Source organism: Falco biarmicus, chromosome 8 (assembly GCF_023638135.1).
Source record: "Falco biarmicus isolate bFalBia1 chromosome 8, bFalBia1.pri, whole genome shotgun sequence".
Lineage (NCBI taxonomy): Eukaryota > Metazoa > Chordata > Aves > Falconiformes > Falconidae > Falco > Falco biarmicus.
The window spans coordinates 14,179,778-14,207,407 of record NC_079295.1 but is presented as its reverse complement, the minus strand read 5'-3'; the positions used below and the strand labels follow the sequence as shown (position 1 = coordinate 14,207,407).

General features: G+C 38.3%; 1 protein-coding gene across 2 annotated transcripts; it reads left to right on the top strand.

The window, feature by feature from the left end:
• The first annotated feature begins 219 nt into the window (after positions 1-219).
• TRAK2 (trafficking kinesin protein 2) lies at positions 220-27,355 on the top strand. 2 transcript variants are annotated; one of them, XM_056347934.1, is made up of 17 exons: positions 220-345; positions 6,100-6,416; positions 7,388-7,582; positions 11,319-11,372; positions 12,144-12,214; positions 12,861-12,977; positions 14,793-15,002; positions 16,230-16,308; positions 18,058-18,188; positions 18,384-18,458; positions 19,141-19,278; positions 20,249-20,328; positions 21,007-21,210; positions 21,343-21,641; positions 21,982-22,260; positions 22,462-22,561; positions 23,186-27,355. In XM_056347934.1, the coding sequence occupies exons 2-17, from the start codon at positions 6,380-6,382 to the stop codon at positions 23,862-23,864; spliced, it is 2,748 nt and encodes a 915-aa protein (XP_056203909.1). In that variant the 5' UTR covers positions 220-345; positions 6,100-6,379; the 3' UTR covers positions 23,865-27,355. The 2 variants fall into 2 exon arrangements, with proteins under 2 accessions (XP_056203909.1, XP_056203911.1); XM_056347936.1 differs by lacking the exon at positions 11,319-11,372.
• Positions 27,356-27,630: the final 275 nt, after the last annotated feature.

Here is a 27,630-nt window from a genome sequence, read left to right as displayed (position 1 = left end):
GCGCCCCCGGTACCGCCAGGAAGCCCCGCAGGCGGGGCAGGGCCCCCCCCCTTGCCGCCACCGCCGCCGCCTGAGGCCGGGGCCCAGCCGCCCGCCCGGAACCCCGCCCCGCGCCCAGCCCCGGCGGGGCCGCGGCGGCTGGCGGGGCCGCCCGCAGCAGGCGGCCCGGCGCATTGTGGGGCTGGCCCTGGCGGCCGCGCCGCCAGCCGGGGGCTGTAGTTCTGCGGCGGGAGCCGGGCGGAAGCCGCCGGGGTCCCTCCTCAGTCGCCGGTTTATGACACGCGGGCCCGTCGGCCTCGGGTGGCAGCGGCGGAGAAGAGACGCGCTGGGGGGAGCGCGGGGCGGGTAAGAGGCGTTCGGTGCTGATTCGGGGTGGCTCTGTCGCCTCAGGGGCGGCTTAGCGAGCTCCTTCCTCTGCCCCGCCGTAACGCCTTCGGGGCCGCTTCCCGCCGAGGCGCGGCCCCCCCCGGCTCCGCGGGCCCCCGCCGTGCCTGGCCGCTGATGTGGGGCGGGCGGCGGCGGAGCTTGAGGCAGGGCGCTGGGCCGGAGTTACAGTAACCTTCGGGCGCGCAATGCGCGTGCTGAGGCTGCAGTGACGGGCGGGGGGCTGCTGTGACCTTCAGCCCGCCCGAGGGCTCCGTGCTGCGTCCGGGCTCGCCGGGAGGTCCGTGTCACCGCTCTTGGGCGGCGAAGCTCGATGGTGATGTTTTAGCCCTGGTCCTGACGTACGGATGTGGGTGCAAGGAGGGTTTGGCTTCTATCGACTTTTTAATCACATCGTTACGTCCTGATCGGCTGATCAAATTGTAATAAGGTCTCTGTCAGTAAATGTCTTATTCTGTCAGCCATCCTAGGGAAAAAGTGCTGTGTGGAGTTGCATCCTTGCACTTTTATTTCTTAAATGCAGTCTTCAGCTGTAGGCTGTTGCATGCATGCTCATTTTTTATGGTTATGTTTCAGAGTTGTTGACTGATTGCGAGAGTCTGATGCAAATACTAGTAAATAACTTTTCACACACCATTACAAGGCATGGTCATTTTTAGGCATGCTTTCAGATACTCATTATCTTTCAAAAGATGTATTTCTGAGTAAAACCAGGTAGACTTCTTTTTAATTACACTTCTAACGCTGAAGCTAAATTGAAAAAAAGGAATTAATTTCCAGTACCTGACATTTGTCAATTCTCTAGTGATGGTGTCACCTATTAGAACTATTTGTTTGATTTGATTAGATTTTGATTTGATTAGAACTATATTGATTTGTCAAATTTCTCTTAGGAGTGTCTGAAAATGGGGCTTAAAGAGTAGGGTGTTGGAAAATTACAGACTTTTCTGGTGGTGGTTTGCCTCTAATAATGGGTTCGCTGCAATGAATATTGTGTAGCAGGAGCACTGTCTCTCAGGAAGGATAAACGTGATCCACTGATTGGTTTTCTAAGAAGACAAACCCAGCATTTTCACAGGCAAGTTTACAAAAGAGATAACAGATCCTTTTATCTAGTTAGTTTGCTAGTGATACTCTGGTGACTGAGTCATATGGATCAGTCTGGTTTATTTCAATGAATACAGAATTGTAACTGTTGAAATGCTGAGCACTGGCTGGGTTATTAAGTAACCTAAACCACTTCCTTCGGTGAATGCAGCTATGCATCAACTTTGAAAGCATTGGTGATTTCAGTGAACTTTAAATGTTACTTAAGTTCATTTCAAGTTTATTGAGAACAAGCTTCAATTTTAAAAGAAGCCGCTAATGACCTTTATAATGAAATATGAGCACAGCACTTGCCTGAAAAACATATACCACATTTTTGTAGTCTCTAACCAACAAATACTTAATGCATGATGATTCTTTTTTTCTCTGAAAAAAGAGATTTTTTCTCCCAGGCTCCCCTGGGATCATAACATTGCTATGTGTATACATTATTTCTTGCAGGTAGACTTTTCTTTTGAATAAAAGTAAACCTGCAAGAAGTAAAGTATCCAGGAGATGTGTATGGGGTTTTGTTTTGTTTACTTAGAGTTCCTTTCTTATACCACACTATTTATGGTTGAAGGTCTGTTGCAAGTTTGCTTATGATTATTACGCTCGTTATTAGGATTGTGCTGGCATAGTTTTTAATTTTTTTTTCCCGCTTACATGAGAGAAACACAAGCACTAAATAGGTTTCTGTAGGGATAGTAATGGCTGAAAACAACAGGTTAGGCACACAGCAAGAGTTAATTTTGACAAAGCTCATGTTCCGATAGTTTAGTTTTTCAGTATATAGTCCTTTGTCCTTCATCTCATCCTATATAGTGTTGAAGGATTTGGCTTCTGCCTCTGAGCACTAGTCCCAGGAATGTTTTGGCAGCAATGCAACATGGTCGTGTTTGCTATAAGAATAGAACTGTTTCATTAACCTTGAAATGCAAAAATTGTTTATTGTTACTAGCTGGCTTGACACCATTCCTGTTTTAGTAATGAAAAAAGTACTGTGTTAATGACTTGATACCATTTTGTTTGGTTTGGTTTGGTTTTTTAATTGCATATTTACATAGCAGTAGAATTCAGTATCCCAGAATAATTGACTCATTCGGTTTGCTTCCTTTTGGAAAATGGATGTTGCCTTCTCCCTTAATCGAGTTAGAATCTTCTTTGTTGTTGAAATTTTGTTTGTGTTAATTGTGGCTTGATGCCTTGCATCCTGTAATTGTACAGAGGAGCAGATCTAGTTTAGTCTTTCCAAGTGCTTGTGAGGAGTCAACTGCTCTCAGCAAATGGGAACAGCAGGATATTTATGTTTGAGTTTGGATGTTGTCAAAATAGATGCTATTTTGACCAAAAAAATTTGGCTATATTTTTAACTTTTTGTACATAAAGAAACAAGCACATACATTTGCTTGTCTACAGTTTCCAGTTGTAAAAGCAACTTACCTCACCTTTCTGATAATTTGAATATGACTTGGAGTTCTCTAGTGGTTGAAGGTCTTCAGAATTACATTCTGAAAGAAGATGGCACAACTGTCATTCTGTGTCTGTCTTGAGTTGTTCAAAGTGGTAGTCACAAAGATAAGACTATAATTTTTAATATTTTATAGCTATTTCAACTTCTCTGAGTCTTTACTTAATATTGCTTTTGCAAGTTAATCTTGGCTGAGATCTTCTGACTCATTGAAGGAAAAATTAATGAAATCTCCTGTCATGTGGTCAGGAGACCACATTTTTGTCTCTTTACTACCAAGATTAAATGCTATGTTGAAATATCTGTGGTTTAATGGAATATGTGGTTCCTATTGTTTAGTTTTTCTTTTTTTTAACCTGTACACTATGATATCCTACCACTTAGTAGGCAATTCATGTGTATTTCTCATAATGCTTTTAAAATGTTTTTCCAGCCCTTGGTGGTTTTGTTTTGGTTTTGGTTTGTGGGTTTTTTTGTTGTTGTTGTTATGCTTTAATTTTTGTACAGTTTTCATTGGGAGTTTCATCAGATTTTGTTATAACAATGGTGAACAATAAGACTGTTGCCTGGGTCATAAATGATAGCCCTCCATGCTTTTAAAATACTTCTTGGCGTGAATGGGCTCCAGCATTGCCTTTCTTTTTGAGTTTCTTTTCCATTTTCCATGCACAGATGCTCTAGGAAACCTCAGAGCAACTTGGGTTCTGTGGGGCAGATGTAAAAGGCTTAGGACTAGTTCTCACCTCTACAAGGGGTCTTTTTCTTAAGTGTGCTATAGGTACTCCTGATTTTAGCCTACTGTTTCAAGCCACAGGATAGTTGCAATGTGAAACACGCATCATGGAGTAAAATTTAATTAGAGAGCACAGAAATAAACAGATTGAGGTAGGTTGGTATGTATGTAAAACCTCGTCTGATATTTCCATTTCTCTTGAGCCTTCCTTGAAGAAAGCCTCCTGAGAGCACCACTTCTACATATAGGCCATTCTCCAGTATTCGAATTCTCCTTGGTTCTTCCATGTTCAGTTAACCTATTTGTAAAAGACTCAAACATCAATGGGAAATTGGCATATGAGGGAGTAGGGGGACAAAATGGGTAAGAAGTACATCTCTGCGGAATTAATATAGTAAATTGACAGTGGAAATAATCTTTATAAGTAAAGATTAAAAATTATACCTGAGAAAGTTTTCTGGCTTCTGTTTCGGATATTTTTGTAGCATGGTTGTATATTTTAAAGCCATATTGTAAATTTTATGGGCTTCATCTGAGTGTATTTAATTACAGTTGTAACTTGGAGAAGGAATCTGAACTTAGGAAATAGTTTTATACCTGCAGAGTAAAAGGGTCATGGAGTCACTTTCAGGGTGGTACTGCACAGTGCATTAGCTGGGTGAATTTCCAGAGAAGTTGCCTCATGACACACTAAACTAAAGCTATAAGAAGCATCGGAAATGTGAGCATTAACTTTTATGGTGTTTGTTTATCTAGCAAACTTCTCAAAGGTTTTACAAATGAGATTGCTCTTTTAATTCAGTAGCTTGATGTTGGCCTGATGCTCTAGAAAACTTTGAGCCAAATGATTTTTTTTTCCACCACCACACTGCCCCCCCCCGCCCCCCCTTGGCTGAACTGAGATTGAACTGCAACAAATAGTGTTTCTGCTTTGCACTACTTAGAAGAGAGATTAAGTCCCGTTTTGAGAGGAAGTAGCATTCATTTTTGCAGTGTTAAAACTCAAAGGAAAAAGATTCAATCAGAACTGTGAAGAAACAGTCCTGTGCGGCAGAATTTTGTCTTGCTCTACAGTGACTCTTTTTATTACAAAGTAAAATCACCTTGCTCTGTGGATCTACAGCATTCTTAAGTATCGTCTTCTGCTGTATTCAATTGTTTTAGAGGGTGTGAGTGTGTCTAGTTAGTGCTTTTCAGCAATCCATTTAAAAAACAGCCTCTTGAAAAAGATCACAAACTACTGTTGGAAACAGCTATACATTCAGATAGCAAATGTTTCTGAAATCTCAGTCTTACTGTTTTCAATAAGTGTCTGATATGAATAAGATTTAAAACTGGTAAATAAAGTACATATTTAAATAAATAAATGACAGTGTAAGAAGATATTGCTTACAAGTGTGAGCTGACCTTAATTGAAGGAAATTCTTTTTTGATCTCCTGCCAAAGTCTACAAGCAGATGAACTTGGCAAGCTCTAGGCTTTCTTCAGAAAGCTCCTGCACTGTCCTTTCTGGTCTTGTCAAATGAGAGGTTGCTACAGACAGAGAGACAAACTTGTGAGTGTTGTGCTTGGGGATGGGAGATCTTAGGGAAACTTTGAAGAGCAAATTTGAAATTAATTAAGATTTCAAGAGATTTTTGTGTTTACTGAGTATAGGAGGAGGGAAAATGAGACTTTTGTTCTCTTTGATTTCATATTTTTCTGTCATCTAGGGCTACTCTTGTATTTTGCATGGAAGACACTTGATCAGTCTTGGCAAGGGAATGGCAGAATTTTTGCTTTATTAAACTGTTCTGATAGGTTATCTCCATTAGTCATGGTAGTTTCATTTCTGGTTTAAATGAGTCCCTACTGAAAAGGAAACACAAATTTTGTCGTGGTCCACGAAGTAAATGTCTGATAGATCCAGTTTTTAATTAACAGACTTCTAAAGGGGAAGAAATTCAAGCAAACAGTCCTATAATTTTTTTTTTTTAACAATCAAAATGCTTAATATGACAGTTCTGAAATCCTGCCTTTAGTACGCATTGCTTTAGATAAATGTAGTACCCTGAAGAAAACTTCTGTGTAGTTGGAGCTACTGTCCTGTAGGGTAAAAGGAAAATGCCTCATTTCAGTGAATGAACCTGTCATACACTAAATGTTATATGGAAGAAGAGGAATGGTATAGACAAATAGGTAATTGACAAAGCTGATGCTGAAAGTGAAAAGTTATGTCTGCAGGGAAAATACATTTTTTTAATGCTACAGTTTACATGCAATTTGTAAACTGGGGGTTAAAATGTTTAGATTTTTTAGATAAATGGTAGTACAGGGAGAAAATTCAGACTGAAAGTGATGAAGTCATGTTAATTTACAGGTCTCATTTGAAAGATTGACATCTGTCACTGTGACAGCTTTGGCATTCTCTTTCTTTTATTTCTAGATGATGGCTGAGCTGAGAAGCCTGTGAAGCATGAAATGTCCTATAGATGCTTCTACTGATCGGTAGTAGCCCAGATGAGATAATCATGTCCTAAGATGGCAACAGATCTGGAGTATGAACCGGTCTGCAGAAGTGAGTTGATGGCAGATTTGTTAGTATCTTGGTGGCTTGATGGCTCTCCCTTACTCTGTCTCTAAACCAAAGCCAAAGCAATAAAGGGACTGCACAATCTGACTACAGAATGCTATTTCCAAAGAAGTGAACTGAGAAGAAAGGACTCATGAATTTTGATCACAGGGGCTTGGAGAGCGTCTCTGGTAAGTTGAAGATTTGCCGTTACAAATCCTGAATGTATCAAACATGTTATAGAACACCAACCTGAAGACAACGTTAAGTTCCACGTTGTTTGTATTGCTTAGCTGGTACTGCAGATGACCACAAATGGTGAGTCCTCTTAAGTAGCTTGTAAAATCATCTTCCAGTGTAAAATGTCATTTGTAAAATTCTCAATGTCAGTAATCAACATTGGCATTTTTTTCCACTGAAAGATACTGAAGATAGTCTTCTTTACAAATGTAGGAAAGATAATTGCCATATACCTTTGATATGCAGTATTCTAGCAACCTAGAGTTAATGTTTCCTTTTTTTTTGCAATAGTTGTGAAAGAGATTAAGGCAGAGCATGACACAGGAAGAGCTCAACTTCCTTTCCAGGATTTTGAGTATTGTGTTTCTTAGTGTGTTTTCCTATGGATGATAATGGAATTTCTATTTGTTCCCTGATTTCAAGCAGTGTTCAGTTGATTTTTGTGGTTTAACGTTATTTACATCTACATTCATTAATGGACAAAACAATAAACAGAAGTACAAGAAAAATGTCAATTTCCTTCAGAAAAGAGAAATGTAACTATGCTAAAGCCAATGAAACCTTACAAAATCAATAGCTGGTAAAATGCAGGTCTGTGATTTAGCTCAATGAAGAGGAAAATTAAAAACTGAAACTCATTACATATATCATATTGAAGAAGTCAGAGGGAGTCATGACTAGACCAGCTGTCTAGACCAGTTGTGGAGTCAGCTGGGGATCAGGAACTTACAAATATTACAGTGTAAATCAAATACTGGTTCAATAAGTATTCTGGTAATTTGTCCAGTACAGAATAATTCTTTTCAAATCTACTGAAGGTTTCTAAATTATTTTTAGTATATAGAATGTATATTACTGCTGCAAGATTAAATATGTTGTGTATAATAGTTATGGACTATTAGTGGCATTTACTCACTTTCAGATGTCTGCTCCAGCGAGGACCTTCCTGAGGTGGAGCTGGTGAGCATGCTAGAAGAACAGTTGCCAGATTACAAGTTACGAGTGGACTCTTTGTATCTGTATGAAAATCAAGATTGGATTCAGTCTGCTGCCTGCCATGGCCATCTTCCCAAAATCACTTCTCCAGTTCGTGATGAGGAGCCCTTCCGTTACATGAGTGAGTATATCTGGGTCTGGGATATATATTTTTTTCCAACTATTGAAGAGAAAACCTTAAATATAAAATTAATATTATAAAGCATTCACATTTGGAAAACTTTGGACAGGCGGAAGAAAAAGATGAGTTCAGGGGAAGTGCTTGTAGTTCAGCACTGCAATTCTAAGGGCTGATCTAGCATGTCCTATGGCGGCCTGTTCATTAGATTTCACATAGAAATAAGAACGGGAACATGTGATAGTGGAAAAGAGACAGGAAACTAGGATTGTGCTAGATTAGATGTAATATGAGAGGTACCGAGCATGTGGCAACTCCGTTTTCAGGAGATTAATGACGCTGTCCTAACCTTTTGTGGCAATGTTGCTTTTGAAATGCAACATGGTTTCTTCTGAAGGTAGAAATGGGGTGAATGCCAGCCAGGTGGGTACTAGAACAGTGTTTATCACTGCCTTCCAGTTTTGAAAATACAGAGTAACTTATCCTTAAACCCAGCAGATCATAAGGAAGAAAACAGCTTCTGATCACATGAAGAAACATTTAATATGTTAAAAATCAAATTATTAGAAGGCTGCCAAAGGAACTGAACCCTAACTTGCCTGTAGTTTCAAGTGTTTTCATGTGAAAAGAGGAGAATGCATTGTAATCACTTCAGAGGAACAGGGAAGTTCTGTTTCCTCCATCTATTTGAACTATTGGAATAGAATACTTGTGAGAGTGAACTTGGTATTTACATACAGCCTTGGTATTTATAGATAATCTGTAATGATTACTTCTTTTTTTGTAATGCCACCTCTGAACGGGCTTTTTTGTTGTTGTGCTTTAAGCGTCCATCCAGGATGTATAGCAAATGAATAAGTAAAAGTAAAATAATACCTCATGAGAATGCAGCACTTGACACTTTAAAGCAATCTTGTTATCAGTTCAGCTTGCAGACTTGGAACTCTTTAACTGTGGAAAGTATTTGGAAAGCCACTTAATGTTTATTGCTCAGTCTGTTTCTGATAGTAATATTGCAAGCATAAATGATTTTTAATTGAGTGGACACTTTTGTAGTTCACTGGCAGCAGTTGTGTAGTCAGTGGGGTGTGTCCATCCTCCTCAGTTTCAACTATATAGAGTGCTGGAAGGAACTTTACATCAAATGTGGCTCTGGTGAAGCTCTCTGGTAAACGCCTGCAGTTCCAGTGTGATGAAGCACTAAGAGAAGGACCCTCAGTCAGTGTGAGCCTATAATTCCAAACTGCAGTGAGAGGGGGGAGGGGTTTTATCAGTGTTTTGATAAAGGCAGTCATGTGTTACCTGGCTGTCAAGGTGCTACAGAAAGTAGTGTCTTCCACTTTCACCCAGTGAGAAGTTCTTTTTAACTATAGAAAATGTCCTGTGAAAATATTAAACTGCTTGTGAGAGTTTTTTGAACAGTTACCATAGATGTTTTCTTGACAGCTCTCAAAAATGAGCTGTAACAATGACTGACATTAAGTTAAAAGATAACCTAGGCATAACATACAGAACTAACTCTGTCATTTAAGAGCACAGTCATAACTGCTGAGTCATATAAACTCAAGATAAATATAGCTTATGTTTCTCCTAGAAATTGTCCAAAGAGATTTAATGTGGTAGTCGTCATATTAGTTTTTTCGCGCCTAGTAACTTAGAGGGATATATGGGGAAGGTCCCAGACAAAAACTGATATAAATCAAAATCTAGTTATAATCATTGCTGAATAGCTTGTTAGGTGAAATTTGTGCCTCTTTTTCTGTTGACTTGAATTGGGAATAATTGTGACAGCCACACTCTTGAAGTGTAACTTGGTTTTTTGTGTGTAGATCTTCTCCTTACTATATATGTATGAAAACACTTTTATAACTTTCTCCTAAAGAGAACACTAAACTCGTGGTCTGAGTGAATTTCCAGTTGACATCCAAGATAAAAAAATAAAAATTAACAACAGTTATTGCACTTGAGCTCCTCCTCTTTTTATGGCTGCTGCTGCCTGTTATTTGCCTATGTGGCTCTTAGGGACATGGTTTAGTGGTGGACTTGGCAGTGCTAGGTTGGACTTGATCTTAAGGGTCTTTTCCAACCTAAACAATTCTGTGATTCTATAGTTCTATTAGAAGGTTTATCCAATGACCAGTTGAGTTCCCACTGGCAGTGTTTTCAGTGAGGTGGAAGAATGTTTTCTGCTTCAACTGTGGTAGTGTAAGAAGCCCTGAATTACAAGGCATTTGTCTTTAGAACTACTTTGTATGTGTGACTAAAGAGACATGGCACAACCTAACAAGAATATTAACCAAAATGAAGAGTTGCTTGCAGCTTTCACTTGGCAAGGTGAGTGAGGAGAGATTGCCCATGTGCATGTTCACAAGAGACAATTATGACAACCTGTGTATAATTTTGATTCTGTACTGTAAGAAAATAACAAAAGTTGTATAGAGTGAATTTCAAAGCTGTCCTGTGATTTCATTTGTCAGAGTAAATTTATTTGGGTTCGATTTTTAGGAACCTACCTACATGAGTAACCTTGTATGTAATTAGTGTAAATCTTTATTGAGGTGACTTGCCACTGTATAGAAACTTTTTACTTGAAATCGCCTGTTGGGAACAGTTACCACAGGAGAGCTGGTTATAATGTTCTGACTATAATGGCTGAAATGTATATATGTGCGTATTTTCCAAATATTAGTAAGCCTGATGAGTTTGCTGTCCTCTCTTGGCAACCAAGTGGTGCAGTAAAATTGACCTCCCAAATGTGTGTTATGCTACTGATAGATGAGTACTTTAAATTTTGTGAAGAATTCCTATTTTTGCCCTGCTTAGAAATACAATTAGTAAATGGCACTGCTATAACTTCAAAGCTTCTAAATACTTGAAGAGCATGTGTTGGGTTTTTATGTCTGCTGATCTACCTGATAAAAACATTTGATTTTTTAGATTTTCTGTTAAGCCCTTAGAGAAACAGTTCAGTAAACTTTTTTTCTTCTATATTGTTCTTTCTGTTCTCCTGTCCTTCAAGACTGCAAGAAAGTTTCTTTCTATACTAAAATGCAACTTTTTTTCTAGTGTAGCCTTAATGTTATGTTTTAAAAGGTTAAATACGGACATTATGTATGTAAAGGTCATTCATAGCTTATATAACATATGTAAATAAAGTTAGTGTGCACTTGAGCTTGGCACTTCACTATCTTGTAACTAATTGTGCAGTCCTCAACAAGAACAAAGAAAAAACCCAATACCGCTATGTATTCAGAGTATAAATATGATTTAAACAAGTTAGAAGTGCCAAGGAAATCTTCAGAAATAGATTTAGACCAAATCCATAGTAATCTCATTTTGCAGTGCAGTGATGATGGAATTGGTTTCAAAACAGGTTAACTTTGACCTTCAGTTGAAGCAGATTCTTCTATATTTCTTAAATTTATATTGCTGCCTTCTTTACTTTCATGATTCTAATTCCATAAAGCAAATATAGCAAATGTCTGTTGAACTTGGACAAGCACAAATATCCATTACCTGCAAGTGAGATGTGTAATTCTGCTCTTGAAGGGAATCATATTTAAGTGATTCTTTAAAATTTCTAAGGAAGTTTTAATAGTGTAAAAAGTATGTTTACACATTCATTTTTTTTCTTCTGGTGGTGGTAGGTGCATGTAAAAAATCACCTGTTTTCTTACATTTTAATTCTTTCTTCTTTTTGTTCCTTTTTCCCTGTGTCTTTCATTTTCTATAACTCGAGCTCTTATTGAACTTCCTTCCTCCTCTTTGGCTGGATCTCACAAATTTGCACAAGGTAATTAAGATTTCTTTTTTACTAGCATCTTCTGTTTCTTAGGACAAGAAGTAGAGCAGACCAGTGCTTTGTGCTTTAGCACTGTGTTTTGTTCAGAGTTGTTGCAAATTCTTCATGCTTTGTTTTTTCTTGACTCAGTCCTGTCTTTCAAATCCTGCTTGTCTTCAGTTTTTTACAAACTCTTCAAAGGTCAAAATCACTCAGTCAGTAAGATAAGATTTACTGCTACATCTAAATTGCAGACATATGTTATCCTATTTCTTTTTAACTGTTTCCAAGATGATCAAGCACTTAATAAACACGTTTTCGTCACTAGTCTCTGGGGTCTCCATACTTCCTGTGTATAGCTGTCACACTAATGGGAATTTTGTTTCAAGGGTAAAGTCTGCGTTTTTGTTCAGCTGTATTTGGATATGCTCCAGTATATTCTTCCCTCTCTTCCCAGCAGGCTGGATAATTTAATAGCGTGGCTGTATTAAAAAAGAGATTTTCCTCCTTTTTCTAAATTTGAAGGATATGTGAGCAGCTCAAGTTTTAGCTCATATTGCTGAAAGCTGTGAATGTTCAGTACCTCATTGTATCAGTCTACCAAATGAGTATTGTTTCTATTATATTTCTGAAGTTAAGATGTGTTTTCATAGCCTCCACCAGTTTTATAAACTAAGTATTGTATTTGTATATAAAAACATTCTCTTGAGTTTTACCTCTCTCCCTTCCCAGCAGTCTTGTGGTACTTAAGCTACTTCAGTAAGTATGTTTTTCTCTTTTCAGTTCTTGGCACAGATAATGTGGAGCAGAAAACCTACAGTGATGCTGACATGGTCAAACATCTGTTAGCTGAGGTATGCTCATGTCTGCAATGCTATGTTACTGCATTTGAGGGCATGTATTTGAGGAAGGGCTTTATTCAGCTGCTGGAAATTTTGGTTCAGTTATCTTCAGGAGCTGCTTATCAGGAGTGCCCATTTGGTTGCACTGTCTGAGACACAAAATTTAGCAAAACTATGGGTGCCCATGGAACCAGGGAGTGTGAGAGAAAAACTGCTTTCTTTTGCTTTCCTGTTGCTCCTTTGGTTCTACCGTCTCAAAACTATCCATGTTGAGCAGTCTGTTCTGGGGAAAGTGTCACCTCAGAGACCACAGGCCTAAGTATATGTGACTGCTTGTAGGGTTCAACAGAGCCCATATAACTTCTCCAGTACTCAGCACAAAACGCAAAACTGTCCCCAGGTTTGATGCTTTCCCGTCCCCCTGTTACCGCAAATGCTCTGGAAGAGAATGTACTATATCAAGAAACACGTGTACGGATGTGTTCTGGATCCAGATGATGAAGCAGTAATCATTGATCTCACTATGTTGATCCATCTGAGAGTGAAGGGGGATGTCAAAGCAGTGTTGCATTAAACAGTAACTAGGAAAATCTAGTACTACTCTGAATTTAAACCTTATCTGATCAAAAGTAGACATTTGTTCTCATTTTGTGAGCAGAAAGATCGGGACCTGGAACTGGCAGCCCGAATTGGACAAGCCCTCCTTAAGCGAAACCATCTGTTGACAGAACAGAATGAAGCACTAGAAGAACAGTTAGGACAAACTCTGGATCGAGTGAGTGATTTCGCCCACCCCCCTTTCTTCCTTTCTTTCTTTTTTTTTTTCTTTCTTTCTTTAATTTTTTTTATGATGATGGTAAGAGGATTAATAGAAATACATTATTTCATTGTGAAAGCAGGTGATTGCTGCTCTCAAACTGAAGTATAATTAGACATCATTCTCCTAATTGTCATTGTTCAATCAGCTTTCTTACTCTGAGAATGGACTACGAAGACTGCATATTGTAATTACTGAGAAATTATGAGAATGCTAGGTATTACTATGATATATGTACAACAGCATTGCATTTTAAAGTGTTTGTTTTGACCATCAGTCTGATACCCTGCCATTAAACTAAGAATCTAATAATCTAAGTCAGAATAAGTAGTTGGTATCTGACATGATCTGCTATATAATGACTCACAGGTGAGAAAACTGCAAGAAAATGTTTAATGGGGTGTTTACACTTAGAATAAATAAATAAAATTTAATGAAAACTGAATTCTGCTGAAGATCTTCACCCCATCTATTCCTTTAAGCACAGATTCTTGATCTAATCTTTTTCTTTCTTTCTTAAAAAAGAATTAAATTTTCCTGAATTTTTTTAACCCTGTCATCAACAGATGTAGTCTAAGTTACAGTGAAATGGATTCAGCTGCCTGTATAAAACAGTATGCTGGTAATAAAAAAAATAATTAGCTGTAGGACAGCAGAAATTTATGTATTCATATACAAATTAAAATGCGCAAAATAGAATTTATCTAGATGAGATCTGTCTGTTCTCCTGTTTTTTATTTGTCCTACAGTTCATATTATATATACATTGGTGTCCTGGTTTCAGCTGTGTTAGTTAGTTTTCCTAGTAGCTAGTACAGTGCTGTGTTTTGGCTCTGATGTGAGAACAATGTTGATAGCACACTGATGTTTTTAGTTGTTGCTGGGTGATGCTTACACTAAATCAAGGACTTTTCAGTTCCTTGGGCCCTGCCAGCCAGAGGGCTGAAGGGGCACGGGAAATTGGGAGGGGACACAGCCAGGACAGGTGACCCAAGCTAGCCAAGGAGGTATTCCATACCATATGACATCATGCTGAGTATATAAACTGGTGGAAGAAGAAGGAAGGGTTGGACATTTGGCATTATGGCATCTGTCTTCCTGAGTAACTGTTACGTGATGGGGCCCTGCTGTCCTGGGGATGGCCGAACACCTGCCTGCCTATGGGAAGCAGTGAATAATTCCTTGCTTTGCTTTGCTTGCATGCACAGCTTTTGCTTTACCTATTAAATTGTTCTTATCTCAACCCTTGAGTTTTACATTCCTTTCTGATTCTCTTCCCCATCCCTCTGGGTGAAGGGGAGTGAGCAAGCGGCTGCATGGTGCTTGGTTGCCAGGCAGGGTTAAACCACAACAATTGGGGGGGTACAAGTCTATACATGTAAATAGATTTCATTTACATGTCAGTCCTTTTCTCCAGGAAGTTACAATTCAGAAAAATGTTCATAATAAAATGTAAACATGTATCAAAGCAGCTGGAAAATTATTTTGAAGTAAACAATTAAAGAAGTAGGTTCTGTTGTCCATTCTCACATTATCTTGAATTTTCAGTCTCCGTCACAGTGTTAAAATTATGATTGTTGTGAACTTCCTATAAAATCAGTAGAGGTTGAATCTTCTGTGCAAATGTAAATAAATGAATCGTGACCTGCGAGCTATTTTTTAATCTCATTTTAGACTGGAACAGTGATGTTCCAAGAGGCTACATAAATAATACATTGTAATATTGTATAGCTAAAATACATTTCATGAACTGATGATCTTCTTTTGTCATAGGTTAACCAGCTGCAGCATGAACTGTCGAAGAAGGATGACCTGCTTCGTATTGTTTCAATTGCTTCTGAGGAGAGTGAAACAGATTCCAGCTGTTCCACACCTCTTCGTTTCAATGAGCCTTTCAATGTATCACACGATCTGCTGCAGCTGGATGTCTTGCAAGATAAACTCAGAGAGCTGGAGGAGGAGAACCTTGCCCTCCGATCAAAGGTATATCCGACTTACAGTTATATACCACATATGCTGGATATGAAATAAATCAGGATGGTTGAAAAATCCAGCATCTGGGTTTCTCTTGAAGCATATAGCTATTTTGTATCACTGTATACAAATCATACCCAAACACTTTCCCTCTACCTCCCACATCCTTCTGTTTCCTCCACTACTCTTCGTTATCTCCAGAGTCCTCTGGTAGTCCTTCCTCAGTTTCACTATGGTATGTGAAAGAATGTGGGAACATAGGTAAGCACCCAGCAAAAGAAGCTTGAGGGCCTGGTGGATCCAAGTAGTGTGACCTGTTTTGATACAAGTCTGACTGCAATTAACAATAGTATTCTGGGGATTACATTGTTTTGCCATTACATTTTTGTCAGTCTATATTAAATAGTGAGGGCTAATAAGCTTCTAATCAAATTCTTTTAAAGACACGCTTAGTCTCTGTATTTTAATTGGTCTCTCTTGTGTATAAAACATGCCTGTATTCAGGCAATTGTAGTGAGCCTGTATTTTCTTTTTCAATTTTTATTTTCATGTGACAGCATTATGTAAAGAAATGTGTTTGCCTGCACTTGTGTAGCTGTACTTCTACTTGCTTGGATAATCTTTAAACCCATTTACTAAGTCTTAAGGTGAGTCAGTCACTTAATGGCAAACAGTCCTGAATATAGACCTAACTGTGCAAAGTTTAATATTGTCATCCTCACAGTTGAAACAGAAGTAGGAATCTGGTATGCTCAATGTTGGTTAGACCTGTTGTACTCTATGTCTGGCCCAGAAAATTTACAGTCTAAATAGGCTAGTTGGGGAGTATGGCGGAAAGCTGTTCTACTGAGAGCTTTTCAGTGCCACCAAAGATTTGGCTGACGTAATTCAATTTTCAAGATTTCTTTTCCTTAAGAAGTTTTGAAGAAAATGCAGTTGCTTACTTCTGGTTACTGTGTTGGTCTACTTTACCTAACAATTACATATTTTTGCAACAGTTTTTTATTAGAGGTGAGAGATCAGGTTTTGTTCATGTGTCTTTCACTCAAAAGACCTCTAAAATTCAGGGAAAGAGGTGGTGGTGAAAAAACGGTTAGGAAGAATGGCCAGATGCATAGAAATTGTAAAGATGGATAGAGGGGATGCTTCAGTTGCAAGAATTTCGGAAATAAAAAATTGTGGCATTAGTAGATGTATAGATAAACTGAAATTGGAATACCAATAATTTTCTTGAAGGCTTGCCACCTGAAGACAGAAACCATTACATATGAAGAGAAGGAACAGCAGCTGGTCAATGACTGTGTCAAAGAGCTCCGTGAGTATTCAGGCTGTATCTTGCAATGGCAAAATGGTATTTGAAATACCTGGTGCCTATACCTTTTTAGTTACCCCTGAATCAAAAAATAAGCTTCAGTAATTTATGCCAATTATTCAAGTCTTGCTCTTTACCCAAGCGCAAAATTGCTTCTGTATTTGATCAGGTTTCACTCTGGCATTCAACTTCAGGCACGTGTACTGTGTTTAGAGAGGGAAAATGAACACAAAATCTAATGTTTATAAACCACCTAAACTGAAGCCTACAGACACCAAAAAATCAACAAAATATACTTCTTGTACAGAGTTTTCAGCATGCTTAACACTGAAATACATCAGTGCATAGACTCTTAAATGCCCATTCTAGATTACTATGTATCTATGAAGACTTTATTTTTAATATATATATTAGGAAACAAAGAATTTATAAATTGGCAAGTGTTTTGTCTAGAACAGTATTTTCTTTGGGGACGGCTTATTTGCAAAAAGTTGCAGCTACTCTTATGCAAATTCATGTTAAGTATTCTGAAACAGTAAGGAACAATCCTGTTATTTTGTGTGTGTGGTAATTGTGTAACCTGGTGGTACAAATTTTTTATCTGTAGTCATTTGATGTCTGCTGCTTCCTTTGTGCATAATAGCCTTAAGCTTGTATTTTAAGGTATTTTTTTCTATACAACCACCATAGAGAAGACTGGGTTGCTGCTTGATTTTTCTTGTTCCAGATGACCATAAAAATACTCTGAATTGATACTTAGTTGTTAATTTACTCTGTTCCCTCTGAGAAAATATACATCCTTTGCAAATAGAAGTTATGCCATATAAGCTCTCCTATCTTCCTTCAATGAGAATGTCTGTGAGTTCTGTTTTGTTCAATCCGATAGCATACACAGGCATGCTAGGTAATTCAGACTCACAGAAAGAATCTTCACCCAAAGGATATCTAGTCTACAGCTTTAAAATGTGTGTCTTCAGGAAGAAGGTATCTGTCTGTGAGCTTAAGTGTCCACAGGCCCATGCCATGGGCAGGACCTTGTTCTGCAGAACATCTGTTGAGGTACAATAACCACTAAATTTGTAGTGTGACCTTTATGCAAGATTGATCAGATTTTACGACTCTGCTCTGCTTTCAGGGCAAGTATACAAGCAGGACTAACTGCATAAAAATATTTCAGATTTTTGAGCTGCCTTGTCACCACACTTGAAGTGCTTGCTTAAAGAAAAGAAGAAACTGGGAATTGTATGCAGTGGTTCTTTGGGGAATCGATAGTGACCAGAATCAAGAGCTAAACAGGTGTATGCTTGACAAGGTCTGACAAAATGCCTTTGCTTACAGAGAATGGTAGTTAATAACAAGATCAATTCAGAGCCTGACTTCTTCAGCGTATTCCCAAACTGGCCTTGGTCATTTGAAATTGTTTATAGCAGCTTGCCTTGGATTTTATTGTGATCATTTCACATACTTGTGTTACGTATTTCAGGTTCTGCGCACTTAGCTCTTAATATGTTACACCTGTGTTTGAAGTTCACTCTCTCTCTCCTCCTCCGTACCACCATTTATGTTTTCATTATGAATGTTCTGAGACACCTACTTCTATGAACTACTAATTGATTTCCTAACAGTATTGGTAATTTTGAAGATTGTTGTTGACTTTCACTGATCTTTTCTGGGTTTTGTGTTTGATTTGGTTTGCTTTTTTGCTGTGTGTTGGGGAAAAGCTCTCTGCTAAGTTCCTTTTATGTTTTGTAGGGCAAACAAATGCTCAAATTTCCAGAATAACAGAGGAGTTGTCAGAGAAGAGTGAGGAGCTGGTTCGCTACCAGGAAGAGATCTCATCCCTCTTGTCTCAGATTGTTGATCTTCAACATAAACTCAAAGAAGTAAGGGAATGAAGAGTGTACGTGCGCATGTGTGTGCGCGTGTGTGCATGCCAGTGCTTACAGCAGATAAAAATTGACTTGCAAACCAGGGAGTTACACTGCAAGAGATTGGCTGTTTCGGGAAAGTATGGCAGAGGATCAACTCTCTCAGGGAAATCGGCTGAAAAAATGATGAGCACCTTTTTGTGCTTTCAGCACGTGATTGAAAAGGAGGAGCTGAAACTTCACTTACAAGCTTCCAAAGATGCTCAGAGACAACTGACAGCAGAGGTACTTAAGGCTCCCGTATATGTATGTGTGTGTGTATATATACATTTTTAGATAGCTGTTTGGAATAGAATGTAAGAGAAAGAAAACTAATAGAGAATGGGAACTATTGCTTTTTAATTATATAGCACTTTTGATTTTTCCTTATGGTAGGGGTCATATGATTGGACAGAAAGAATAATTATTTTTATCAAAGTCTACACAAATGTTTTTGTAGTTCACAGGAGTATGAAAGGCAAGAAAGGTGTTCCAGGGAGAGAGGTCTTACTATTCTTAGTAGTTACGAGACAGAGTGTTTTAGTGTGAATATTACTGATTATATCAACAATACTGTAGTTCATCAGATGTTAAGGAAGTTCTCTTTTTTTTTTTTTTTTTTTTTTCCCTTCTTCTTTTGCATCAGCAGTTACTGTACTTGCAGAGTTTTTTGATGTATTTTCCTTTGGATTTTATTATACATTTTCCACTTTCAAGTCTTAATTTGGACTTTGTGCTTCACCATTAAAAACGGTGTGGGTGCCATGCTAACTATTGCCCATTCCAGGTGCTGGCATGTGTCATGCAGCTGGAAAAATATTTGTGTTGAATCAGTTGATACAGGTTTCTGTAGGAGTGAATTCAGTTTCATTCTGTCTTATCTTTAAAGCTTACTGGTATCACATGGTGGCCTCTTTTTCTCTTTCAGCTACATGAGTTGCAAGATCGGAATGCGGAGTGTCTAGGGATGTTGCACGAATCACAAGAAGAAGTGAAGTTGTTGCGCAGCAGAGCCAGCTCTATTGCTTGTCTCTGCCACCGCCAGTCATGTGGAGCATTTCCAGTGGTAATAAATACCACTAGCTTGGCATACACCTACTGACACATATGGCCTGTGGCAGCATACAATTATACGAGTAAAACAGCCAGTACAAGAGCTGCAGCAGTAACTATTTTGTAGTAGGCAAAGGAGCTGATTTAATGGGTTTTCAGTTCTTTAATGTGTACAGTTTTGAGAATTTAATGTATTGGGAAACTAACCATGCACTTGACATATTGTGATACTAAAATTATTTTTCCTTTTTATATGCCTTTTCTGTTAAATAAGTCAATTGGCATGTTCTACAGTTAGTGCTCAGTTGTGCTAGTATATTGTTCAATGTCAATATGAATTGTATAACTTGACAGTGTTTCTTTAAGAAACAAAGTGTCTTTTCAAGAGTTCAGAGAGTTTTGGGGTTTTTTTCCCTGTATGTAGTTTATGATGTAATTTTATGTCCTTATCTTGTGAGATTAAATTATAAGCATCATCAGAAATGCATGACTTTAGCCTAATTGCCAGAGGTGACTAAAACAACGGAAAAGGGTTAAAGGCATTTATTTTATTTTTATTATTATTATTATTAGTGTCAGATATATTCTGATTACTCTCTGTACTGTATTTCTGGGCTGTGCTGGGAATTTGTCAGGTTTTGGTTGGTTCTGTGTATGCAGAATCCTTCATGCTCATTTGGCCTTGTAAGAAGTGCTTTTACAATTATAGCTTAACTTCAGGAATCAACATTGTGTGCCAAGAAAAAGCAGATGTTGCTAATGAAAACTGAACCCATACTAGTTATATGTAGGTGTAGTTATGGTGGAAAATTGCCCCTCATCCATTCCTTCAGAGACCAAAGGGTTTGTCTGAAATATATTGATGCTGGGGAAATGTGGAGATTTTTTGAGTAATTTTTTTAGAGATATTTTCTGCTAAAATTGTTTAGAAAAAAGACTTGAATCTAATTTAGTAACTCTTCTGGTTTCTGTTTTTCCTCTAGGATTCCCTTGCAGCAGAAATTGAAGGGACAATGCGGAAGGAATTGAGTCAGGGTGATGAATCTGTTCTCTTCAAGCAAAAGTATGTTTTCAGATCTCTATGTGCTATTTCAAGATTTTTTCATATGCTTGTATTAAGTAAGGTGAAACTGATTTCTGGAAGTCTATAAATGTGAATGTTCCCTCATTTCTATATAACTTAATAAAAAAGCTTTGTAGTATTTGGTAATCTTTGCAACTTTGGAACCTACTATTCTTACTTGATTCTGTGAGTAAGTTGGGAATTTGCTATAAGGATGTTATTTCATTCTTTAATTGATGAGATTTTTTAAATGCAAGTTCTCTGATGGACAGCGCTAGTTTTATCCCCTTTAATGCTTACAGAAAAATTCTCAGGGAAATGAAATTATAGCTGAAAGACTGAAAACAGTTTCCAAAGCCCTGAAAGTCCTGTTCCTAGATCTTTTACTTTTGAGCAAAAAGTAACAAATTAAATATATACTTCTGAAAGCATATATAAATTAAATAAACAAAATATATGGTCCTGAATGTTCTCAAGTGGTTATCAATAGAGGTTCAGGTTTTTCGGGTTGAAGTAAGTGGTAGTTCTGATATTTAATGGAACACAAGTGTCTTAGGCAATCCTGGTTTTCTGGGCTTAAATCTTTTTAGTCAGGTCTCTGCTGACTTTGAAGTCTGTTGTTGAGAGCTTTTTCAAAATGCTTCTGAAACTACATTTGCTTGCTTATCTTTTCTGCAGGTGTCAACAGAAACGAGTATTTGACACTGTCAAGGTTGCTAATGTCACTCGTGGACGTTCCTCTTCCTTTCCTGCCCCATTGCCGATTCCTGGATCTAATCGGTCAAGTGTAGTTATGACAGCAAAGCCCTTCCAGTCTGGTGTATACCAGTTGGAGAGCCACACGCAGATGACCCAGAGGAGCAGCTCTGAGAATAATTTAAAGTAGGAAACACAGCCTGCTATCTTCTTTCTAAACTGATGCAAAACTAAATCCAGACTGGATCTCTGCTGTGTAGGAGAGAAGTAGTTAATTTAATGGCCTTAATATCTGTTGTTATTTGATGTTTCTCACAGAGGCACTCATAATCCTGGCCAGCCAGGAACCCCTGGAGACAATGACTTAGTCACAGCTCTGCACAGGCTCTCCCTTCGTCGTCAGAACTACCTGAGTGAGAAGCAGTTCTTTGAGGAGGAATGGGAGCGAAAAATGCATTTGCTGGCTGAGCAGAAGAAAGGGACTAGTGGCTGTAGTACACCAACAGAAAGCTGTTTTTCCCTGGGTACAAACTCAGAATTCACTGATCTCTCTGCCAGCTCTAGTAATCTGCGTGCCCTCCTACCAGAAAAATTGCAAATTGTCAAACCCATTGAAGGTAAGAGAGTGATCTTCCTTCTCTCATCAGCAGAAAAAGATTTTACGTTAATTTGCCAGCTAAATCACTGTCAGTGTATGTATAGCTAGGTATGATATGCAGTAAGAGGAAATAGTAGTATTTGGCAGGCTATGTGCCAGCCAGCTCATCGGTATCACTTTCTATTTGGCTTTCTTATTTGGCGCTAAGTGTTAGGCTTTTTCATGGCATTGCCATCCAAGCGTGTCATGCATCATGGTGTCGGCACCACTTGCCTGGATTTGTTTTGATTATGAATTTTTGTAACTCAATACAATAGTAGGTAGTGGCTCTCTGAGACTCTTCTCTTTGTTCACACCAGGATCTCAGACCCTTTTTCACTGGCAGCAGCTTGCTCGCCCCAACCTAGGCACCATTCTTGACCCAAGACCAGGTGTTGTTACGAAAGGTTTTACCCCTCTCTCTGATGATACTGTGTACCACATCTCTGACTTGGAGGAGGATGATGAGGAAGAAAGTGAAGGAGGTATAACATTTCAAGTGCAAAAGTCCTTCCCGGAGGAAAAGAAAAGTACAGTGGCAAAGCCAGTGGCAGGGATTTTCCTGCCACCTGTTACTTCAGCAGCAGTACCAGTCACTGGTAAGAAGCATGATTAGTGTTTTTTCTTCTTTTTATTTTGCAGTCTTTTTCTCAATGGAAAGTATTTGGCCTTGCAACAGTGCTGTCTTTGCTCTTTACCACTGTTGATTTATTTTATTTATTTATTTAAGTAATTATAAACTTTGCTTTGATTAGTTCTTTTTTGTCTGTATTTTTACCCCCAATGGACGTAAATTGCAGCCTCAAATCCAGGGAAGTGTCTGTCTTCCACAAATTCCACGTTTACCTTCACTACCTGTAGGATCCTTCACCCATCTGATGTCACTCAAGTTACTCCCAGGTATGGTGACTGCTGACATCCTACATGTTGCTCCATAGGAATAAACAGTCAGTTGCTTTCTGGCTTCTGATATATCGACCGGTTTTAAAAAATACCAAGGCAGCTAGGCAACACACAGGATGTTACTCATACAAATAGTTGTAGTTGCAAAGAGGAAACTTGAAATTCTCTAGAGTGAGACTTAAAACACGTTAGTGTAAGTTAAAGGAAGTAAATTTGTACTCTTAAATATATACAAGTATGAAAAATATACAAATGCCTTGTATAATATACCTATTACATAACCAAAATAATTCTGTGATAGTTTTTTCCCCTGAATCTATCATAAGCTTTTAAACTAAGTTATTACTGGACATCTATGTTGATATTCTATCTAATATGGTATAAATGATATAAATGATAGAAGGTAAGTTCATTGGTACTTACAGTAAAACCTCTCTGTCAGCCTAGTATAACTTCTAAACATTTTGCAGAATTCTGAATTTACTAAAGCTGAAACTGTCACAGCTAATAGCAATAGTTCATTTTTTCTTGAGCTTTCTGTATAATAAAAGGCAAATGCAGAGAAGATGTAAAGATGTCTAATGTGTACATTTTCTCTGTTTAATTTTTATTTTATTTCAGCTCTGTGGGTGCCCCATTTTCACTTGGAAGTACTGGCAGCAGTATTGGAAACCCAATAGCGAACTCTTCATCCATTTCTTACAGGCTTAGTATTGGCGAATTTCTCACCAACAGAAGAGACTCCACCACTACTTTCAGCAGCACAAGCAGTCTGGCTAAACTTTTGCAAGAACGGGGCATCTCTGCCAAGGTTTACGATAGCCCAGTATTAGAAAAACTGCCTTTGCTACAGCCCACTCGAACTCTCCCCATTCCTTCTACTCCACCAAATTCTCCCTTGCATTCACCTTGTCCTTCCCCTCCGCTGTTTGAGCCCCGAGTGTATCACTCAGAAAATTTCCTGGCTTCTCGACCAGCGGAGACATTCTTGCAAGAAATGTATGGCCTAAAGCCCTCCCGTAACACTCCAGATGTAGGCCAGCTCAAGATGAACCTAGTGGACAGACTGAAGAGGCTGGGTATTGCCAGGGTGATCAAGCCCCCTGAGACACAGCACTACAGCAAGAATCAGGGGCCGGAGGTTAGCCTGCAGAGGCAGGAATCGACTGTGTTTCTAAATGCAGGTAGCAACTTAATGGCAGGACTGAGAAGAAACCAGAGTCTTCCAGCCATGATTGGAGCTTTGGGAGCTCCAGTTTGCACACAGTCATCAAAAATGGATATCCTAAAGGAAGACTGACTGGTCTGAAAAATTATTGACTTCTAGCATAGTAAATAATACATGAGGGATAAACATCCAGTACAGGCATGGCTAGATGTGCTACAGAAGAGTTGGAGAAGGCATGTGCATGTTAAAGATGTGGGGGAGAGAAGCATTGGGATCAAGGAGAAAAAGAACATTGCTTGGGTTAGATGAAGAAGGCTTTTGTGGAAGATAAGAAAGAAGAAACCAAAGCTTAGTTTTGAGACCCCTTTCAGCATCTGTCTTAACTTAAGCAAAACTAAAAGAACATGATAGACATTCTCAGTAGTTTAACCTTTTAAACGACATGTGTAAAACTGTCTTGCAGGTGCTGTTCTATTTTTTTCCACCATATGACCATAGTATTTTACTAGTTGTTAGAAGTCAGGCTGTATCGTTTACTTATAATATTAAAATAACAGTCAGTCTGACCAACATTATTGGTCCAAGTTTCTCTCTGTAGCAAACAAAACTTGGATTTTATTTTTTAAATTCATTTATTTTCCATTTCAGAAACTATGCTTTAAACTCATCTTCACTTTGAGAGGCAGTGGAGAGAACCTTTAGCTCTATGTAAGAAAACAATACTTCTGTTCATGAACACAGAAACTGGTGGTCAGGATTTATATTTTGAAAGAGTGCAATTGTGCTAGTGAGGTATTAACAGAAGTTAATTTATTTCCAGACTTTCTGAAGTACACAAAGGAAGGTGTAATGAGTAAGAATTAAGAAGCAGGAAAGTATGTATTAGGGTGAAAACTTCAAGCTAAGAAATCTTTCCAAAGTGTGCTGTGCATCTTTTTAAATGAGAGTATTTTTTGCGCGCGCGCGCACACACACACACACACAAAATCTCAGGCACATTACAGCGTTTTAAAAGGAAATAATACCTAGGTGCTTGATTTAGGGTTTCTTTTTATTTGATGTAAGCAGATAGTACTTACTTCAGGACAAGTATCAGAAATTTGGTAACCTGACTCTTCTCTTGATAGGTAGACATTATGTATATTTGAGAGTTCTGCAGTAAACTTCATGCCTTTCAGTTAGTTGTTTCTGAGTTTAGGGAGGATTCTGTTTAAAAGATTCCATGAAGAGCAAAATTTACCAGTCTACATTTAGAAACAGGAATATGAAAGCTAGTGTTCTTCGTAGCATTGTAATGAACATCAATCAATTTTGTCTACATTGAAATCCTGTGTTTTGATGAAGGAGAGTGGTTCTGAACCTGAGTCTGAACAAAGCCGAGGCAGACTTTCTGTCTCAAAAGAGAAGTCCATTTTAGAAATCTGATTTGTGAGGGGTAATAATCAAAATATTACTGCCCATGCTGCTTTTTTGATTCCTTCCTATCCAAGGTTCCAGTCATAACTGAATAATCTACAGTAGATTTGTAGTGTAACTTAAAGAAGAAAGTTTTCCCAGAATTCCTGAGGAATGGGTTTTCACTAGTGACCTGATAATCTTTATGTAATTTTTCACTGTACCTATCAACACTTAAAAATTCTTCTAAAATTTAGTTTCCATACATTTGAAAATTGTCATAAAGTTTGGTTTCCATACAGTTAGATAAAACAGTCAAAGTTTACCTTGCCTGTTAGTGTTTGTGGGACATAACTGATACCTGTCTGGGTGCATGGTGTGAAGCATCAGTATAATCACGCTGATTTGCATTTGCTGTAAGGCACATCCACCATAATCAGCACTCTTGTTGCTGCAGGGTTGAGTGGAGTAGGGCAGTAAAAGAAAGCTTCTTAACCTGGTTTATAGGAAATTTGTAATGTGGCCTTTCAGCTTTTATAGTTCTATAGATCTTGTGATGACTCTTTGATACAACAGTCTTTTTTTTGTAAAAGGAAAAGGGGTAACCACTTCAAACTTGCACAGGGATTCTTAGCAGAAACTTGCCCGTCAGCAGCGCACAGAAATATTCAGGAACTCCTGGAGTTGCCTTTTGCTCTCTAAGCAAAATCTTACGTAAAAGGTGAATTTTATTTAAAATACCATATACGGGTTAATTTTGTTTTTTAAATGAAAAATATTTAATTTCTTCATGTAAATATTTATGTTTATATGTACTTAGCTGTGCCATGGCGTCCTGCGTAGCTGTATAAGGTAAGAGTGAAAGGCATGGAGGGAGGCAACTTTGCTCTCCAGTGAACTAAGATGGGTGTGTCTGCAGTGTATTTGTAACTTCTGGGGAAACAACAGGAATGAGTTCACAAAAAATTAGACAGTTTGGTCTCAACAGAGAAGTGCATAGTGTGTCAAAATTAGGTCCATTTTATGTATGTTTATTATAGGAATACATGTAAGTTACGGATACATTTTTGAAGTATGTTTTTGTAACACTGTTTAACACTTTTTCTAACCAGCTTCATTAGATAACTGTAGCCATTGGATCATTCTGTGTGTTGTCAGCAGAAGTGGCAAATCGGCTAAATCAGAATTCCTTTGGCAGACCAGGTTTCAGTTAAAATTAATCTAAAAGCACATTAACTGAATGCATGTTTCTCTTTGTGATGCTTCCATATTCCATAGGCCAACGATTTAAACTGGTTCAGTTCAAACAATACTGTGGATATGGTGAGAGGTTGGTTGGTTTGTTTGTTTTCTGTAGGATGATGTACCATCAGGTACTTTACACAAGACAAGAAGAAAATGGAAGGCTGTATACCGCTGTGTTTATGCATTTATCCAGTTGGTTGATGCTGTGGTGCAGTGTTGAAATTCTGTCATGTGTTTATACCTTTGGATGGTCACACACATGTTGTATATCTATACCTATCTTGCAGCAACAGGGAAAATTGGTACTTCCAAGTTTACTGTTTTGTGCGAAAACCTTGAAGATAAACTTTTTTTGAATAACATACGTGTTTCTGAGAACATATTGAAAGTTGCCATCATTCTAGGAATTGATTTGGCTTCTGTTGCCTCCCAGAAGAGAGGAGACAAACTTGCATGCATAAGGTAGTTGAGAATGTGCACAAGATCTTTTGATCCTGCACAAGTGTGATTTGGTTGAGTGGGAGGTAGAACTAGAAAGAACAGAGAACTGGATTTCAGAAAGGTTCTGTTATCTTGTGGTTCGAGACAAAAACAAATGCTAGAAAGAAAGGACTTACCTATGCTTGTGAAAGTTACAAGAGACAGAAATAAATTCCTGTTATTTGGTATCTTGGTGTCATGTAAATACCTTCATTTAGATTGGCTTAAACCAAACACAAATTTAAAGCTTTCTAGTTCCACAGGATTTGATAAACTCAGTGATGCCTGCATGCTCAAAGTACCTGTGATCAAAGTTAACAGCAGCAGAAAGGGAAGCAGAAGATTGTGTTTGAGCCTCATTTAGCTGTTACACGAGGGAATTACAATGTTTGAATGGTCTGGGAATTTCATGGTATTTTTTCATCTGCTTTTTGCACTTACTGTTGTTTCATAGTGAAATGTAAATTTGATAATAAATATGTATAACATGCCATTTTTCAGTATATTGGTCATCTTGTGTGGTTTGTTCCAGATGTCATCTTCTATACTACAGTGTTCTGTAATAAGCCTAAAAGTAGGCCTTTTTTGCTAAAATTTAGTGATTGTTATACTGTGTGTGAGCTTAGTGCATTGGTATCTGAACAAACGGTGGCTGTAAGAGCTGAGAAGTTGATTAAAAAACTTGATCAGGCTGGGCTAGACTGTTTGCTGTTGTGTTTATACCTAAGCAGTTATAGGTGGCAGGTGTGCAGTACAAGCTGCAGTCTGACTGCATAGT